Here is an 18476-nt window from a genome sequence, read left to right on the forward strand (position 1 = left end):
GAGGCACTTAGGGCCCGAGCTGGCCAGCCTCCAGGTGAGGGCACTCCATATAAAATCTATTGGGAGAACAACCGACTGTACTGTGAAGCTGTACAGCCTACAAAAGGTGGCGCAGGTGAGAACACGAGACAGCTGGTAGTCCCTAGGGAATTTCGGGCACAGGTGCTAAAAGCAGCCCACGACATTCCACTTGCAGGACATTTGGGTATCAGAAAGACCCACAAACGTGTTCAGAACCATTTTTACTGGCCCACGATGGGAACGGACATAACTAAGTACTGCCGATCGTGTACCACTTGCCAGAGGGTTAAGAAGGCTGGAGGACCCCGCAAAGCTCCTTTGCAGCCACTGCCCGTGATCACAGAGCCCTTCCGGCGAGTGGCAGTGGATATAATTGGTCCCCTTCCCATTCCTAGCAGTTCTGGCAAGCGCTACATCTTAACGGTCGTGGAATATGCCACCCGTTATCCAGAGGCGGTAGCACTGTCTTCCCTTAGGTCGGCCACGGTGGCAGACGCCTTGATCGGGATTTTCTCGCGTGTAGGTTTCCCCGCCGAGATGATCTCTGATCAGGGCTCCTGCTTCATGTCGGAGCTAATGGAAGCCCTCTGTGAGAGGATGCAAATCAAGCACACCACTTCCAGTGCGTATCACCCGCAAACCAACGGCCTTTGCGAACGTTTCAACGGAACGTTAAAGCAAATGCTGGCCACGTTCGTGGAATCGCAGGGGAAGGACTGGGAGCGGCACCTGCCTCATTTGCTGTTCGCTTACAGAGAAGTGCCACAGGAGTCCACTGGGTTCTCGCCCTTTGAACTCCTATATGGACGAGACGTCCGAGGGCCCTTAAAACTGATTCGGGAGACCTGGGAGGGAAAAGGTGACCCCTCAGAAGTCTCCGTGGTTGAATATGTCCTAAAATTTCGGGACAAAATGGAGTCCCTCATGACCATAGTGACGGAAAACCTCGCAAAGGCACAGGCCAAACAGAAGGCTTGGTATGATCAGCATGCCAGAGAGCGGTCATACCAAGTAGGTCAGAAGGTATACGCCCTACTCCCTGTCAGGCAGAACAAATTGCAGGCTGCCTGGGATGGGCCATACACCATTCTGAAACAGGTGAACCCAGTCACTTACCTAGTGAGTCTCGGGGGTAAGCAACAGAAACTGTTCCACGTGAACATGTTAAAAGCACACAAGGAAAGAGAGCAGTATGTATTAGCAGTGTGTAGCCAGCTAGAACCCGAAGAGCCAGATCCACTGATAGACTTGCTAGCAGAGCTACGAGACGTGGCAGATGATTGGAACATCAACCCCCACCTCTCGTACCCACAGAAGCTTCAGCTCACCACTCTCCTGAGTGCGCACAGCGCCACATTCTCAGGCATCCCTGGCCAAACCAACCTAGCAGCTCACCGAGTTGACACAGGGAACCACAAGCCCTTACGGCAGGGCCCCTATCGCACCTCACCCAAAGTGCAGGCTGAGATCAAACGAGAGATTGATGAGATGCTACAGTTAATGGTCATCCAGAAATCCTCTAGTCCATGGGCCGCCCCGGTTGTTTTAGTCCCCAAAAAGGACAAGACAACCCGGTTCTGTGTCGACTATCGGAGACTGAATGACATCCCCATAACCGATGCGTATCCCATGCCTCGAATTGATGAATTGCTGGATCAGCTGGCGTCCGCCAGCTATCTAACAATCATGGACTTGAGCCGTGGATACTGGCAGATTCCGCTTGCGCCAGAGGCGAGAGCGAAATCCGCATTCATCACCCCTTTTGGCCTCTATGAGTTTACTCGTATGCCCTTTGGGATGAAGAATGCGCCCGCCACCTTTCAGCGGGCAATGAATGAACTGTTGGAAGGAATGCAAGGGTATGCCCTAGCATATCTGGACGATATAGCCATATATAGTCCAACCTGGGAAGATCACCTTGACCATCTGTCACAGGTATTGGGAAGACTGTCCGCTGCCAATCTGACCGTTAAGCCCAACAAATGTCAGATTGCCATGACAGAGGTTCAGTACTTAGGACACAGAGTAGGCAGCCAGACCCTGAAACCTCAGATAGGGAAGGTCGATGCCATTGTAGCATGGCCACGGCCTAACACCAAAAAACAAATACAGGCATTTCTGGGAACGGCAGGGTACTATAGGAAGTTTGTTCCATCCTATAGTACTCTGGCTAAACCGCTGACCGATGCAACGGGCAAAAAACAACCCAACACGGTCACATGGAACTCGGAACTAGAACAGGCATTTCGGGCCCTGAAGGAAGCGCTAGCTAGCGCTCCTGTCCTTCAAGCTCCCGACTTCTCCCGTCAGTTCCTAGTACAAACTGACGCCTCAGACCACGGTCTGGGAGCCGTCCTTAGTCAGGTGGACGCAACCGGGAATGAGCACCCTGTCCTCTACCTGAGCCGAAAACTACTCCCGCGGGAAACCGCATACTGCACCACTGAGAAGGAGTGCCTAGCGATCGTATGGGCCCTACAGAAACTACAATCGTACCTATACGGACGATCCTTCATGGTCATCACAGATCACAACCCTCTCAGCTGGCTGAAACGTACTTCTGGTACCAACGGAAAACTTCTCCGCTGGAGCTTAGCGCTCCAACAGTACGATTTCACGATTCAGCACAAACCGGGAAGTCGCCATCAGAATGCTGACGGACTTTCCCGCTGTAACTAGCTCAAATAGGGAGTTGGGATTGCTTCAGTCCCAGTCTTGCTGACCACTCCTTCCCCAATCTTCCAAAGGGGGGAGGTGTGACGCTTTGCGATCCACAGCGATACTAGGAAATCACAAATGCGCCATATTTCTCAATCACAAAGACAAAAGAGCCTTCACTAAGAATCTTCTCTTTCACTAAAGGAGTAACTCACAGATCAGAGGTACAATTAGCACCTTCTTGCCAAAGAATCTTCCTGCCCCATGCCAGGTTTAAGTACCCATCAATCCGGTATTCTCTTGACAGAACCTCATAAAAACTTCCTTTCTGCAGCCATAGTGTCTCCAATACCAGCAGGGGTCTCACACCTTTAGCCTGGGCAGCGAGCTTCAGAAGAAAAGGACAGATCCTTATCACACAGCTGGTTGGTACAGGAGGGAAGATGACCTGAAAGTCACCTCCAATCCATAAACTTCATATTCTTCCCATATTTTCCTAATATTTCATGGGTTATGGAAATGGGAAAGGAACCATCTTTGCAGAGATGGTTTTGGTTCTCCTAACCCACCTTCTAGGAAACCCGCGGACAAATCAGAGATTCCCACTCTGAGATATAAAGGTTCTCAGGCACCCTGTATTATCTTCTAGTCGTATTTGTTATCAGATGATGCGTAAAATTGTACTGATTATCAATATCTACTATATTTCTTGATTGGACTTACGGGATATGGAGAAATGGGCAAAGCAAAGATGCTGCCAGGTTTTCTCCCTATGGAGCAAAGGACTGCCCCTGTTCCAATTACCCAAGGCTGGACCTGAACGTGTCATAACCACTCCCCGCTTCAGAGTAGGTAAAAACAGTGACACACTCAGGTCCTGGGTCCTTCACCTACCATCTGACGTCGTCTAACATCTCGACCGCCCGCAGGGACACGGGCACCCCACCATCTTGGATTATTCTACAAAGACTTTGCCTATTACTGGACCCTACCACGGTAATTCTGAACTTACAGACATTCTATTCCCTTCCACCTCTAACTATTTCTATCCAAACCAATATGTTCACCTGGCCGGTATATTTATCTGTCAGCTTTAATATATATATTTTTGTGTGTAGTTTTAGAATAAAAACTAACGATTTAATCGTTCCAGTTTTGCCCTTGTTACTTGATGACCTGATCTATGCTAAGAGCTCTGTCCTCAGAAGACATACTACCAAATTGTGTTATTTTTATAAATTGTTAATGTACTAGCTAGGTTGCAAATAACCGTTTCGTCCCTTTAGGATTAGCTAGCCGGGGTCTCTTCGCCCCGATTCAATACGAAGAGTGGTGGCAGCAAATTAATTTGATTTCCAGCGTGAAATCAGTAATTTTATTTTTACCGATTGTACATACAATCGTGATTGCATCCTGTCTGGGCCCACCAACCAATCTTAAACGTCTTCTGTGCTCACAGTGGATTCGCCTCCAGGAGTCTCTAGTGGAGACCTGTATGGCAACTGTGGCATAGTACGACGGGACTGGCGGGTGGTCGTCACACCCCTAAAAAACAGATCCTGTCTGTTGAGCATCCGCCTTCACTCAGTCAGCATTTGATTAGTAATCCATCAGTATTGCTAATTCCCAAAAAAACTGAAGTAGATCCAAAACAGAGATGACACGTGAATGGAATATTTGCATGTCTTCTATGTTTTGTACCCACTCCTGCTTTTGGCTACCAAATCACAAGCCAATTCTGATGGGACCATACAGGCGTTATAGCTGCTACACAGACAGGATCCGTTGTGCGTCTCATTTTTCTTTCCTTCTGACAGATAAATAATGATGTCAGCCAGGCCAAAAGGCAAAATAGTGGCCCAGTCATGAAGTGGGGACGGTTGGAACAGCATGAGAAGTCCACAGAGTGGCCATATGACATAGTGGTGAGGTGGAAAAAGCATGAGGAGACCACAGAGTGGCCCAATGACAGAGTCTGGAGCTGGTGGAAGCATCAGAAGGCCACAGAGTAGCACAATGACAAAGTGTGGAGGTGGCGATAGCATCAGGAGGCCACAGAGTGGCACAATGACAGTGTAAAGGTGGCAGCAGCATCAAAAGACCACAGAGTGGCAAGGTGACATAGTGTGAGGTGGCATCAGCAAGCATGAGGAGACCACAGAGTGGCAAGGTGACATAGTGTAGAGGTGGCATCAGCATGAGGAGACCACAGAGTGTCAAGGTGAAATAGTGTGGAGGTGGCAGCAGCATCAGGAGGCCACAAAGTAGCAAGGTGACATAGTGTGGAGGTGGCAGCAGGATCAGAAGACCACAGAGTGGCAAGGTGACATAGTGTGGAAGTGACAGCAGCATCAGAAGGCCACAGAGTGGCAAGGTGACATAGTGTGGAGGTGGCAGCTGCATCAGAAGACCACAGACTTGCAAGGTGACATAGTATGGAGGTGGCAGCAACATGAGGAGACCACAGAGTGGCAAGATGACATAGTGTGGAGGTGGGTGGCAATACCAGTACCCGCTGAATATGGTGGGTGAAAAAAGGAGCACTTGGCATCAGATGTGTGGCATCAGGCGGGTGGCACTGGCAGCATCAGAATACTAGTTGAGGCAGGTAGCCAGAAGAAACCGGTCTCCTTTGTCAAAGTATTGGTGTGGCACCATGGATAATCTAGTCTGATGCATTGGTGGGTGGAAATCCTGGCTGATCCACGCCTGATTATTCTTGACAAAGGTCAGTCTATCCACATTTTGGGTGGACAGGCGAGTTCAATCTTGGGGTAACTATGGCCCCTGCCACACTAAACACCCACTCTGATGCCACACTATTGGCCGGGCAGGACTGCTTTTCCAGGTCAAACTGTGCCAGTTGTGGCCACAAATCTAGTTTTGCTGCCCAAAGTCCAAGTCCAGCGGATCTTTGATGACAGGTGGCAGGGTGCACTCCAAGTATGCCACCACCTGATGGTTCAGGTTCTGCTCTATGTCTAGCTTCTGGTGAGTAGTTTCTTCACTATGCGGGTGAAGAAAGCTTCTTATCAGATACTCTAGACTCAGGCTGCTGCTGATGGAGCTGGTACTGCTCCTGCCCCCCCCCCCTCCCCAGCAGCCATGGCAGTGAAATATGAGCGCAGAGGGCCTGTCAGACCTGCGAGAGGATAGACGATGGCACAGGTAGGCAGTGGCTAACTGACTACATAGGGTGTCTCTATAGTAGTTCAGTTTGTCCTCCCTCTCAGCGGGTGTAAAAAAGGCCCCCATTTTGGACCGGTAGCGAGGGTCCAACAAGGTGGAGAGCCAGATGTCACCCCTCTGCCAAATGGTGACAATTCGATTGTCACTACGCAAGCAAGAGAGCATGCATCGGACCATTTGCGCAAGTGACTCAGAGGGACTCCCTGCCTCCATCTCCACTGCATGCTGCCACGGTTTGTCTGGATCCTCTGCCTCGTCTTCCTCATCACCCTGTAGCTCCTCTGCTGGCTCCTGCTCTTCCTCTCCTGTCATCTGTGCTTGTGCTCCAACATCCTTCTCCTCCTCTTCCTCCTCCAGTTCAGCCCCCACAGGGCTCATGTGGCTGTGAGATCTACGCGCCACGTCTCCAGTCCCCTGACCAGCCAGATTTACCAGCATCTGTTCCAGAATATGAAGTAGTGGAATGATTTAGTTCATCCCGTAGTCCTGGCGACTGACAAATAACATGGCCTCCTCAAAGGGCCTGAGCAAACAGTAGGTGTCACGCATGAGCTGCCACTGGCTTACATCGAAGTTACACAGGGGAGTACTCCTGTCCGCTTGGATCATCAAGAAATCGTTTATGGCCTTTCTCTGTTTGTATAGTTGGTCTAACATATGGAGGGTGGAATTACAACAGGTGGAAACGTTGCATATCAGTCTATGTTGGGGGATGCCCTTCTGCCGCTGCAGCTCAAGGAGGGTGTTCTTGGCGGTGTACGAGTGGCTGAAGTGCATGCAAAGTTTTCTGGCCATTTTTAGGATGTCTTGCAGATGGGTGGAAGACTTCAGGAACCGCTTGACAACCACATTGAACACATGTGCCATGCAGGGCGCATGGCTCAGCCCTCCTTGACGCAGCGCCGACACCATGTTTTTCCCATTGTCGGTCACCATGATTCAGATTTTCAGTTGTCGAGGAGAAAACCAGAATTTGATTTCTTGATGAAAGACACGGAGCAGTTCCTCCCCTGTGTGACCCCGTTCGCCCAGGCAAACGAGGTCTAGAACAGCCTGACATGTACATGTGGTATGCTGGAGGAGCACTGCGAATTGTACCTGCAGTGGAGGCTGAGGACATGGTGTAGGATGAGGAGGCAGAGGCAGACATTGTCGCTAGAGCAGACCAACAGCGTGAGAACGTGGATGCGGAAGCGGCTTCACCTGGCCAAGTTGCTGGTGTGGCTGGCCAGGAACCACATTTACCCAGTGGGCCTTAAAGGACATATATTTTCCTTGACCGTAGTTACAGGTACCAACCAATTTTCCCAAAAAAGACTGTTTCACAAAACAATTTCACCACTGAATGGCTAATCAAGGTAATTCGGTCCATACAGCAAAAGGAAGTCTACAATCACCCATCAATTTTCCGCAAAAAGGCTGTTTCACAAAAAGAAATTCACCACTGAATGGCTAATCAAGGTAATTCGGTCCATACAGCAAAAGGAAGTCTACAATCACCCCTCAGTTTTCCCAAAAAAGGCTGCATCACAAACAAATTTTACCACTGAATGGCTAATCGACATAATTTGGTCCATATAGCAAAAGGAAGTCTACAATCACCCATCAATAAAAATAAAAAAAAGGCTGTATCACAAACAAATTTCACCACTAAATGACAACGTAAATTCACTGCAGAATGGCTAATAACGTGTACCTAATATTCCAATTAATACACCCCAACAATGGCAGTAGAACAATGTTAGTTCACTGCAGACTGGCTAGTAAGACGTATTCTTTTTCCTATTAATACACCCCAAAAAATTAAATATAACAATCACAATTCACCGCAGAATGGCTAATAGGACATACGTATCTATTCTATTAATACACCCTGTAAATGGCTGTAGTACAATGGAACTTCACTGCTGAACGGTAAATATTTTTTTTTGCCACTAATACACACCAGAAAGGGCTGTAATTTTCTCACTTCACCACACAATGGTTAATAAGCCCTTTTTCTTTTTCCCCACTAATACACGCCAAAAAGGGCTTTAGAACATATAACTGCACTGCTGAACGACAAATAAATTTTTTCTTTTTCCACTAATACACACCACAAAAGGCTTTAGAACATATAACTGCACCACTGAACAGCAAATATATTTTACTTTTGCCACTAATACACAACAAAAAGGGCTGTAATTTTAGCACTTTACCACACAACGGCTAAAAAGACCTTTTTTGTCCACTAATACATGCCAAAAAATGCTTTAGAACATATAACTGCACACCACAAGGGCAAATAAGATGTAGAAATATTTCCTTGTAATAAACCCTGTTAATGCCTGTATGAAACAGCACTTGCACCCTAATAAGAACGTTTTGCTGGAATTACAGAGTTGTATAATAGCAATTTGGATCCCCAGTCAGTGCAGCAAGGTGTAATAGGATTGTTCCTATTACCCAGGCTGTAACCTCCCCTATAAGCCCTGTTCAACATAAATGCAGTGGAATGATTCCTCCCTATCCTTTCCCTACACCTTGAATAATCTTTCCCTGCACTTGTATATCTTTTTTTTAGCACAATGGAGTTTTTTCTAGCACTGTCCCTAGCGCCTGCTGACATCTCTCCCTGCACTAAGTACACTGGAAAATGGCAGAATCCAAGAAGGCTGAGGCTATTTACAGGGCTGTGACATCACAGGGCTGGCTGACTGCTGATTAGCTGCATGCATGGCATTATGGGTTATCCCACCTTCCCAGAGTTCCTTGCTCCATGTCCTCACACATGCATCAGCCATTTTAGGAAAAAATTGGATTCGTTACCACGAGTCACATGGAAATTTGGCTATGGTGGTGAATCAAATTTTTCCTGAAATTTGGTTAGAATTCCACTTCGTCAGCTTCAATTCGCTCATCTCTAGTTGTAACTCCTGGATACAAATAGTAAAAATGAATCCAGCCAGCAAAAGAGGGAATTTGGACAACTGCAATACATTAGTAAGTGCCTTGTATTAACTTTGTCTACATGATAAATGTCATTTGCTGATGTGAGACAACTCCTTTAAATGTTTCTAAAATACAATTACGTTTAATCACATTGGTCCAATATTCTGGGCTAGTCAATCCCATAATACAGTATATTAGCTATTTATGATATTTTATTGTACATGCTATATTTTGGGGATGGGGGAATGAGGTCCATGTTTCTCTTACTAGACCACAAATCCTTGCTTCTCGGCACACAGCTGAACAGTTACATTATAAATTGTTTGCTGCCTGTAGTCTCCACTAGGGGGAGCTCACTGCATACAGATTTATTATTAAATTTAATGGTGTCTGTCTAAATCCATATGCAGTGAGCTCCATTGATGGATTCTGATCCACCAGAGAAATTAGCGAACCATTGAAGGATTTTCAAGGACCTTCTGCTCTTTCCCTGGTACAACATAAGATGTACGTTCTCAAACTCCTAAATAATAACTCATATATGAATACAGAACGAGCTGTTGGGAGTTAGGACACACATTAAAAATATTAAAGAGACGTTTAGCTTCTAATGTTAATATTCCTTTTTCATTGCAGGTATGTTTCTGGCAGACATGATTGAAAATTATTTTGTCTCTCCAACATTATTCCGAGTCATAAGACTTGCAAGGATTGGAAGAATTTTACGTCTCATAAAAGGAGCAAAGGGAATCCGTACTCTGCTTTTTGCATTGATGATGTCACTTCCTGCTTTATTCAATATTGGTCTTCTGCTCTTCTTAGTCATGTTCATTTATGCCATCTTTGGAATGTCCAATTTCGCTTATGTGAAGAAAGAAGCTGGAATTGATGATATGTTTAATTTTGAAACATTTGGCAATAGCATGATTTGCTTATTCCAGATCACAACTTCAGCTGGGTGGGATGGTCTCTTGGCACCAATTCTTAACAGTAAAGCACCAGACTGTGACCCAAATGCGGAACATCCCGGGAGTTCTGTCAGAGGTGATTGTGGTAATCCCTCTGTTGGGATTTTCTTCTTCGTAAGTTACATCATCATATCATTTTTAGTAGTGGTAAACATGTACATTGCTGTCATTTTGGAGAACTTCAGTGTTGCTACTGAAGAAAGTGCAGAACCTCTAGGGGAGGATGACTTTGAGATGTTTTATGAAGTTTGGGAAAAGTTTGATCCAGATGCGACACAATTCATTCAGTACAGTAAACTACCTGACTTTGCGGATGCCCTGGATCCACCTCTTCGTATACCAAAACCAAACAGAGTTCAGCTTATTGCAATGGATCTTCCCATGGTAAGCGGTGACAGAATTCACTGCCTTGACATCTTGTTTGCCTTTACAAAGCGCGTGTTAGGTGAAGGTGATGAAATGGATAATCTCCGGCAACCAATGGAAGAAAGGTTCATGGCCTCCAACCCTTCAAAAGTCTCTTATGAACCAATTACATCAACATTACGGAGAAAACAAGAAGAACTGTCTGCCCTTATTATTCAGCGCTGTTTTCGGAGATATCTTTTAAGGAAAACAATTAAAAAAGCTTCATACATGTATAGAAAAGATAAATTAAAGGAAGCAAATAGTTTACCTATTAAAGAAGACATGGTGATTGATAAGCTTAATGGGAACTCAACCACTGAGAAAACAGACATGACGCCCTCGACAACATCACCTCCATCTTATGATAGTGTAACAAAGCCCGAGAAGGAAAAACATGAAAAAGACAAAGCAGAAAAAGAGGACAAATATAAAGATGCCAGGGAGAATAAAAAATAAAACTGCACATTTTTTTCATTTGTGTGACAAATTGTTTACAACCTGTGAAGATGACCCATCTGTGTCAACAGGACTCCTTTGGGAGATCTATGCCAAACTGACAGTTCTTGCATATATGTACTCAAGGTCAGTGCCTATAATAAGACAGTGACCTCTTGTCAAGAGATGGTGTATCAAGCTTGACTGGTGGTTACTGTTTAAATACCAGTTGACACTTACTCTGGAAGCCACCATAGGCTTCTCGGCCTGTTGGGACTAGTCAAGGGAATGCAAACCTATACTGTTTGTGCGTTTCACATAAAACACTGTAGTACAATAATTGTGTCCACTGTTTGCATTTTCAGTTACCATACTGTCATATGTTTACAGACCTTGTGTTTTAGTGATTTTAATATTTTTTTAATTTTATTTCATTTGTAGACCATTTATTTATATATGTGACTATTTTTGTAAATGGGTTTTACAGTATGCCGGGGATAGAGTACAACCTCTGAGTCTAAGAAAAATACGGACGACCACACACTGTACACGTGAAGGATTGATTCACGCCAACTCAATGGCACAACTAAGAATCAAGCAGGCACACCTAAACTACTTTATAATATTGACACTAATATAAGGATTAGTGTAGAAGACAGTGTCCCTGGTTATCTATTCCAGCAGTGACTGTCAGAAGAAGTCACCGTGAGACGAGGAAATGCATACCCCAACCAAACGAGATGTTTAGGCCGTAACAGCCCAGATATAAGGTCATCTTGAGGCACAGGGTTAGGGAAACCGCAAGGTTCCCACATCTATATCTGATGAACGTTCTAGATCATTTTATATTACATCTTTACATTCAAAATGATTTAAAAAAATATAAAAAAACATGGAACAAAAACTAGAGGACTACTGTTATACAGTGGAGAACGTAGATTAAAAATAGTGAAGACTCTCCAAATTGTTATGAAGTGGACATAAAGGTTTAATGGAGATGATGTCTTTTCAATATAAATAATATTATTTCTAGAGGGATATTTTATTTAATTTTATTTAAAATATACGCATTCATGTGCTATATAACAGTGTAGGGAGTGTGGTTAGTAGATGGGAAGATAATATATTTAAAAAATTTTATGATAAAAAAAAGAAAAAGTTTAAAATGGAAAACACTAGTCTATAGCGAGTCATTAAAGATGGAGAATAATTTCAAACTTATCCGCAAGTTAAAGGCTTTTCTATGACCCATAATGTGCCTGAGAACTCCCAAGCCTTTTGTAATACAGAAATCCTGTTAGGTGTGTTTTGCCAAAGGACAGAAACACCTATTGTGCTTGCCTGATTGGTCTGTCCACCCGTATGTACTGAAGACACAGACTTCTCCCACTTGAAGCACAACATCACTCAGTTCAAAAGTGTTCCATAGTGGAATGTATGACAAAAAACTAATTTAGAAAAAAATAAATAAAAACATCTCCTCGCACCACATATTCTCAATTTGTTAAAAAAAAAAAGAAAAAGAAAAAAAAGAAAAAGGGTGTTACCTCCAATTTTACAAGACCCTCTGTATATGTAATAAATTCCATGTTTCCAGATCCATATCGTAAGAACGGCCAATGTGTACTTCACCATCCAATGTTCAATGGCGAGTTTATTGACCATGTTAGAGGTTAGATTTATGTCTGCAGACAACAGCCTGATGTTATATCACTTGATGAAGTGTTCACACAGATGCTTTCATGACACTTAAGAAGGTGTATTATTTATTCTTTTCACTGGTGAAACCAAGTTAACCAATAAATGGGCGTCTTCCCAGAATGATTGTAATTATTTTTGACACCTTGAGTCATGCAAAAGAAACTGTTGCTTCGTTAACGACATAATAGCTGTGTTACACTGTTGCCAAAACCAAGTGTGTACTGTCTTAACAATTCTGTGTTACATAAAAAAAAGTGATAGTACCTTAAAATGTTAATGTAGACTTGGTCTTTTGAGAAACGCAAGTGTTTTTGATAATATATTAACAAACTGTCTTGAATGTACATTGTAGATAAATCAGCAGTTGTATTCCACTTAGCATGTCACTGTATGGGACTTGTTCAAATTCTATTCCATACAAAGTGTCTTAATTCTATATTTTGGCTCTGATACAGTGTACATGATATGGACAGATGCGACATTCATTTAACACAGGGACCCCATTTGTCATCTTTTTATTTTGTTATCTTTTTTTTTTTATTTCTCTGAAAATCTTAAATTGAAACTTTATCTGACATTTTCTAAGGTTCGTTATTTCGGCTAATAGTTTCAAATAAATAAAGAAATATGTATTGGCTACTTTAATAAGATTTTGGTTATGTGACATAATTCATGCTTTATTTATGGGGTTTGCTTCGCGTTGAGGTACAGGCAGGTTGAGTGAAGGATCATTATCTGTTGTATTGAAAAGTTGCAGAGATAATGTACCTTGGCACAACTATGTGCTCAAGCTTGGAGTTCTACAGAGCCATAAGGTTGCATTCACACGTCCGTAAGCGTTTTGCGGTCCGCAAATTGCGGATCCGCAAAACACGGATACCGACCGTGTGTGTTTCGCATTTTTCAGACCGCATATGGCCGGCCCTATGATAAAAATGCCTATTCTTGTCCCCAATCAAGACAAGAATAGGACATGTTCTATATTTCTTGCAGGGCCGTGGAACATAACTACGGATGCAAACAGCACACTGTGTGCTGTCCACATCTTTTGTGCCCCCAGCAACCTCACTCGTTCCGCAACTACAGCTTTGCGAATGGACCCTAATTCATAGGCTTCTATGAGGCCCTACTGTACGACTGTTTTCCTCTGATTCCATATGGAGCCATGCAGAGTTTTTCTTTTTCTGTTGAATTGCATATCTATTCAACAGAAAAACAAAAAAAGAAGTGGTATGCTTCATTGGCTGGCATATATGGAGCCATATGGAGCACCATTCTTTAGGTGACAGGCCTGGTAGCTATGGCTCTAGTTTTGCTGTGTGCATGAGTACGTAGGCAAGGGCTTCATTTCAATATGGCATCACACGAGTCTCTGAAAAATTGTCAGGGTCAGATTTTTTGCCATGGTCCAAAGGTGGTTTCTAGCAAATCTCCCAAGTTGCGGCACAGTTGTGGTAATCCTAATGCTATGTCGCTGTGAAGTCTTATCCTTAATGAAATGACATCCATTTTGTATGGTTTTCACCAGGTTTTAGCAATCTTAACCCATATTACTATTACTAAACAGTAAGTAATAGGCAACAAAAATATCTGTTATCCAGTATTTTGTCTCAGTTTAATTTGAATGTGTGAAAATGTAAAGTATCGTTTTGACTAACATTTAAAGGTCCCCATTTAAAATTATTTTTAGAAAAAAATCAGATTACTAAAGCTTGCTGAGACAAGAACTTGAATGACTTTACTCCTGCTAAGCTGCCTTTCTGGTCTATGACGTTATCATTGTTATAAAATATCTATAAAGGCAATGTTACCGGGCGTCACTGCTAAAGTACAAGATGGATATTTTTCATTTTAGAATACAAAATACATCTCAGAGTATCCCAGATTGTAGTATATTTAGACCTATTGTTACATTAAAAAAACATCCAAAATGTCAAAAATGATTCAGGTCTGCAGTACAAGGCTAAATTATTAAGTTTAGTCATAGAAAAGAAAAGGAAGTTTGGCGGCAGGGGCAAGCTGATCATTCGGAAGCTAGAAGGAAAGTGCCCAATTTTTTGCAAGCATTTTTTAAAAAGTAGAAAACCTGTCCTGTAACATATTATAATTATAAAATTAGTGAAAATATTGATGGGGTGATTATTATCCTGTAATATATAATATCTAGTTTCATTACTGACCTATTTCCTATTTCTTATTTTGATGACACTATGCACATTTCAAGAGAAAGTGTCCAGTGAGAGAAAAGCATAGAGGAAGAAACATTGACCTGGGGGATGCACTGTATGGTTTCCTATCATCTGATTCTGGATTTTATTGTAAACAAGCTCTTTAAAGGGGTTATCCAATCCCTCTAATGACCCCCCCCCCCCCCAATGCCCAGGCCCCTCGTAAACAATATACTTATCTGCTCCCCAGCACCCACATTGCTCCGCTTCCCTGCATTGCAGCCGATGCATCTCCCCATCGCTTGGATCAAAACATCTGGCAATGGGGGAAACAGTCCAATAGCAGGCCGCAACAGGGACAAGCCTCCCTAGAATTGCGGGTATACAAGGCGCTCAGGCTTCGGGGAGGGGTCATTAGAGGGGTTGGATAACTCCTTTAATCCCACCAGGACTCAGAGGAAGCCTGTAATTCCTGCTTTTCCACCCACACATAGAGCCTGTGAGTTCTGTTTTCCCACCCACACATAGAGAAAACTTATGAGTCCTGTTTGCCCCTACCAGTTCCCCATCCATACATAAAGAAAGTCTGTAAGCCCTGCTTCCTACACCTAGAGAAAGCCTTTGAGTCCTCCTTCATTCTGCCCTCACACAAAGAAAGTCTGTAACTAGAGAAAACCTGAGTGATTGACAGAGATCATTATACATAATCTCATACAGGAAAAGTTGGCAATCACTGTGCGTGGGTGGAGTTATCAGGACTCACGGGCTCTATGTGTGGGTGGAGGAATCAGGACTCACGGGCTCTATGTGTGGGTGGAGGAATCAGGACTCACGGGCTCTATGTGTGGGTGGAGGAATCAGGACTCACGGGCTCTATGTGTGGGTGGAGGAATCAGGACTCACGGGCTCTATGTGTGGGTGGAGGAATCAGGACTCACGGGCTCTATGTGTGGGTGGAGGAATCAGGACTCACAGGCTTTTTTTATGAGTCCTGGCAGCAGGTTTACTGCTTTAAAATATGAAAATGCTCAAATAGAAAAGTATGTATGCCTCTGAAAAGCACTAAAAGATCTGTTTAAAACATGGTAGCTAAGGACAATAGAAATAAAGCTCCAGCTTTCCAAGTACAGTTCAATTAATGCACAGCATAGACGAAGATATATATGTACGTTACTATATATCTGGAATTTGTACAAAACAATCCACATAAAATTATTTCTGTTCAAGTGATAACTACTTATTTAGCTTTCCATGATTTATTGGTAATTTCCAACCGATTATACAATCATGGATGGATAATTTTTCAAAGACTGTCCATGAGAAGTGTCTGTGAGTGTCTCTCCTTGTTGATTACAGTTGTTAAACTGCCGGTCTTTGTGCTTTATTATTTAAGACATTTAAGTCATTGTGCACAGATAATATTTATAATAATACTTTAAGATATTATAGCATATATCTAAAATTATGAAATTAAAATAATTAATATTAAAAGTCGAAGGACCCAAATGAAAATGTCTTCCGAACATAGAGTAGTTGTAGCCTGTTATAAAGAATAATATTATAGGAATTATCAAAAGGGTTGGACAGTGGTAGTATATCGCTAGGAGTTTTGTGCGGTCATTGATTGTAATGCACCAACCATGTGGCCAAGTGTTCCTTTCCTTTTTCTGGTTTTTTCATTCTTAGCAATCAATGGAGGTGTCAGACAAACATCAATACACCAACAACCATTCTTTTTTTTTTTTTTTTTACATAATTTAAAAAATGGATAAATATTACACGTATTTCTGGTTAATTGTGTAGCAAGAACATATTCAAGAATCGGTTTATTCACATCAGTCCCTATCTGTCCACCTTTGGACTCTGTCTACTCTTCATATCCCAGACATACAATACACACCTGCAAAAAAATGGAACAAAGGTGAATTTGTCATTCAGCACCTCAGCACCTTGTACAGAGCAAATACTTAAAATGTCAACATACCTTCCAATATTTGTATCATACACTGTAGGACTTTTTAAGCTCTACTCCTGTCAATGCAAAAAAATAAAATAACCAAGAAGTTATATCCTTTGGGATTTATCCTAATTACGCTAAAAGAAAAGGCCCTTTTTATGTAATTTTCTTTAAGTCTTCTTTGTGGTTCTATTTGCAACAAAACAGTTCTGCTGGTTGGTATATATCAAATTCAACGTATTTCAAGTACACTGTTGGTATTTCAAATGGCTCAATGGTTAAAACATACTGGAAGCTGGCCTCCGCAGGTGTTGCAACCACTGAGCCATTTTAAATACGTACAGTATACTTAAAATATGTTATTTTAAAAGAAACAATATATTTTAGTTGATAAGGGTGGAAAAAATATACAGTATATATATTAATTATTTATTTATTTTTATTCGAAAGGAATATCTCCAATACTTAAAGGTTTGAGATGTTCTGAAAGCTAAATTTCAAATACTCAGTAAGGATCCTTACACACATGAATTTTTACAGTTTTTGGGGGGGAAAGGGGCTGTAAAAACACCAGAATAACTGCATAACTGTGTTTTCTTTTTTGGGTGACTTATCATTGTAGGTTGGTTTTTAGACTGGAGATGCTCGGCGCAATTGCGTCAAATTTATGAAAATGGTGCACAGTAATAATACATTAAGCACAAGAGCAGTGTGGTTGCAGTAAAAGTATGCCTGGGGGATGCCTGGTGTGGATTTGCGATTTAAAAAAAGTCAAACTAGAAGGTGCAGTGCTTAGAAAGTACTCTTGCAAAACTGACCCCCAAAAAGTCGCAACCCCTACTTGTGCATTTTTGAAGCCAGGCTTGATAAATTCCCCTCTCCAATATGTTTACCCACTAGCATTTTCTCTCCAGGTGATGTAAAATCATGGGAAAATATGCCAAGATCTCCAGTACTCTGTGTTTTTTTTTTAAATAAGCCAGAAAGACAAAAAAAAAGCCAACTAATTAACAAAAACACCAGTACCAAAACTGCTTGTATTTCCTGTGATTCATATTTTCCATAGAACTTCACTAACAACTGGAGCTGTTTTTTTTACCACAAAAATAACAAAAAACACCAAAAATGCAGGTGCAAAAAAACAGCACTAAAAAGTTAAAAGTACAGAAAAACGCCAGCCTAAATTTAATAATATGTCTGCAACTTTTTTCTTTTTCCAGCATACTCAACAAGAGGCAGGTCTTAGTGGAAAAGGGATTGGGCATCATGTGAAAGGGGAGGGGCCTAAGATGTGCCATTTTGTGCCACAATTCTGGTGTAAGAATCTATCTCAAAGTATGGCAACCAATGGAGTCAGAGAAAAATGTCTATATCTGCAGCAGAATTATTATCCAGCCTCAGCCCCCGTGATAACTCTGGTGAAGGTCTGGACATCCTGTCTAAACTTATGTCATCCTTAAAGGGGTTCTGCGGGCTTTTAACATTGATGACCTATCACTGTCTCCTCATACAACTGATCAGCGGTGGTGCCAAGTTGGGACCTCACCGATCTGAAATTAATGTCCTATCCTGAATTAGGTCATCAATATTAAAAGCCCGGAGAACGCCTTTAAGATTAGTAAATATGTTAAAGCAGCCTTGGTACACTACAAGATCACTGAACATTATAAAAAGCAGACAATCCTTTCAATTCTTCATATCTCTTACTTCAGTGACTGGCAACTAGTATGGTCGAAAGGCTTATTATTTAAAGGATTCATTAATTAACAGAAAATGTGTAAGAGTAAATGTGCTATTTGGTGATCATTTCCTTCACATAACCAAACCATATTTTAAGTTTTAATTTAGCAAAGGTAGACTCACTTTCCTTTCCTCAGCAATATTCCCATCCTAGGAGCACGCTTTACCAAAAGCCTTTAACAGCTGCTATTTAATTAATATTAAACCATAAAAAATAGAAAAAACACTATTCACTATCATCATAGTTTTTACTTTGTCATCTCAAAAACATCTCAAAAGCCAAGAATCCTATCCTTTAGG

The 18476-nt window shown here is 42.3% G+C and overlaps 1 protein-coding gene across 1 annotated transcript in view; it reads left to right on the top strand.

The window, feature by feature from the left end:
- Positions 1-12870, top strand: part of LOC122944406 (sodium channel protein type 2 subunit alpha-like) — a 266258-nt gene extending 253388 nt beyond the window's left edge. The window contains exon 27 of the mRNA XM_044302629.1: positions 9436-12870. Within this exon, the coding sequence (XP_044158564.1) occupies positions 9436-10631 (1196 nt within the window). The 3' untranslated portion in view covers positions 10632-12870. The remainder of the gene's footprint in view (positions 1-9435) is intronic.
- The last annotated feature ends 5606 nt before the right edge of the window (positions 12871-18476 follow it).

This window comes from Bufo gargarizans, chromosome 8 (assembly GCF_014858855.1).
Source record: "Bufo gargarizans isolate SCDJY-AF-19 chromosome 8, ASM1485885v1, whole genome shotgun sequence".
Taxonomy (NCBI): domain Eukaryota; kingdom Metazoa; phylum Chordata; class Amphibia; order Anura; family Bufonidae; genus Bufo; species Bufo gargarizans.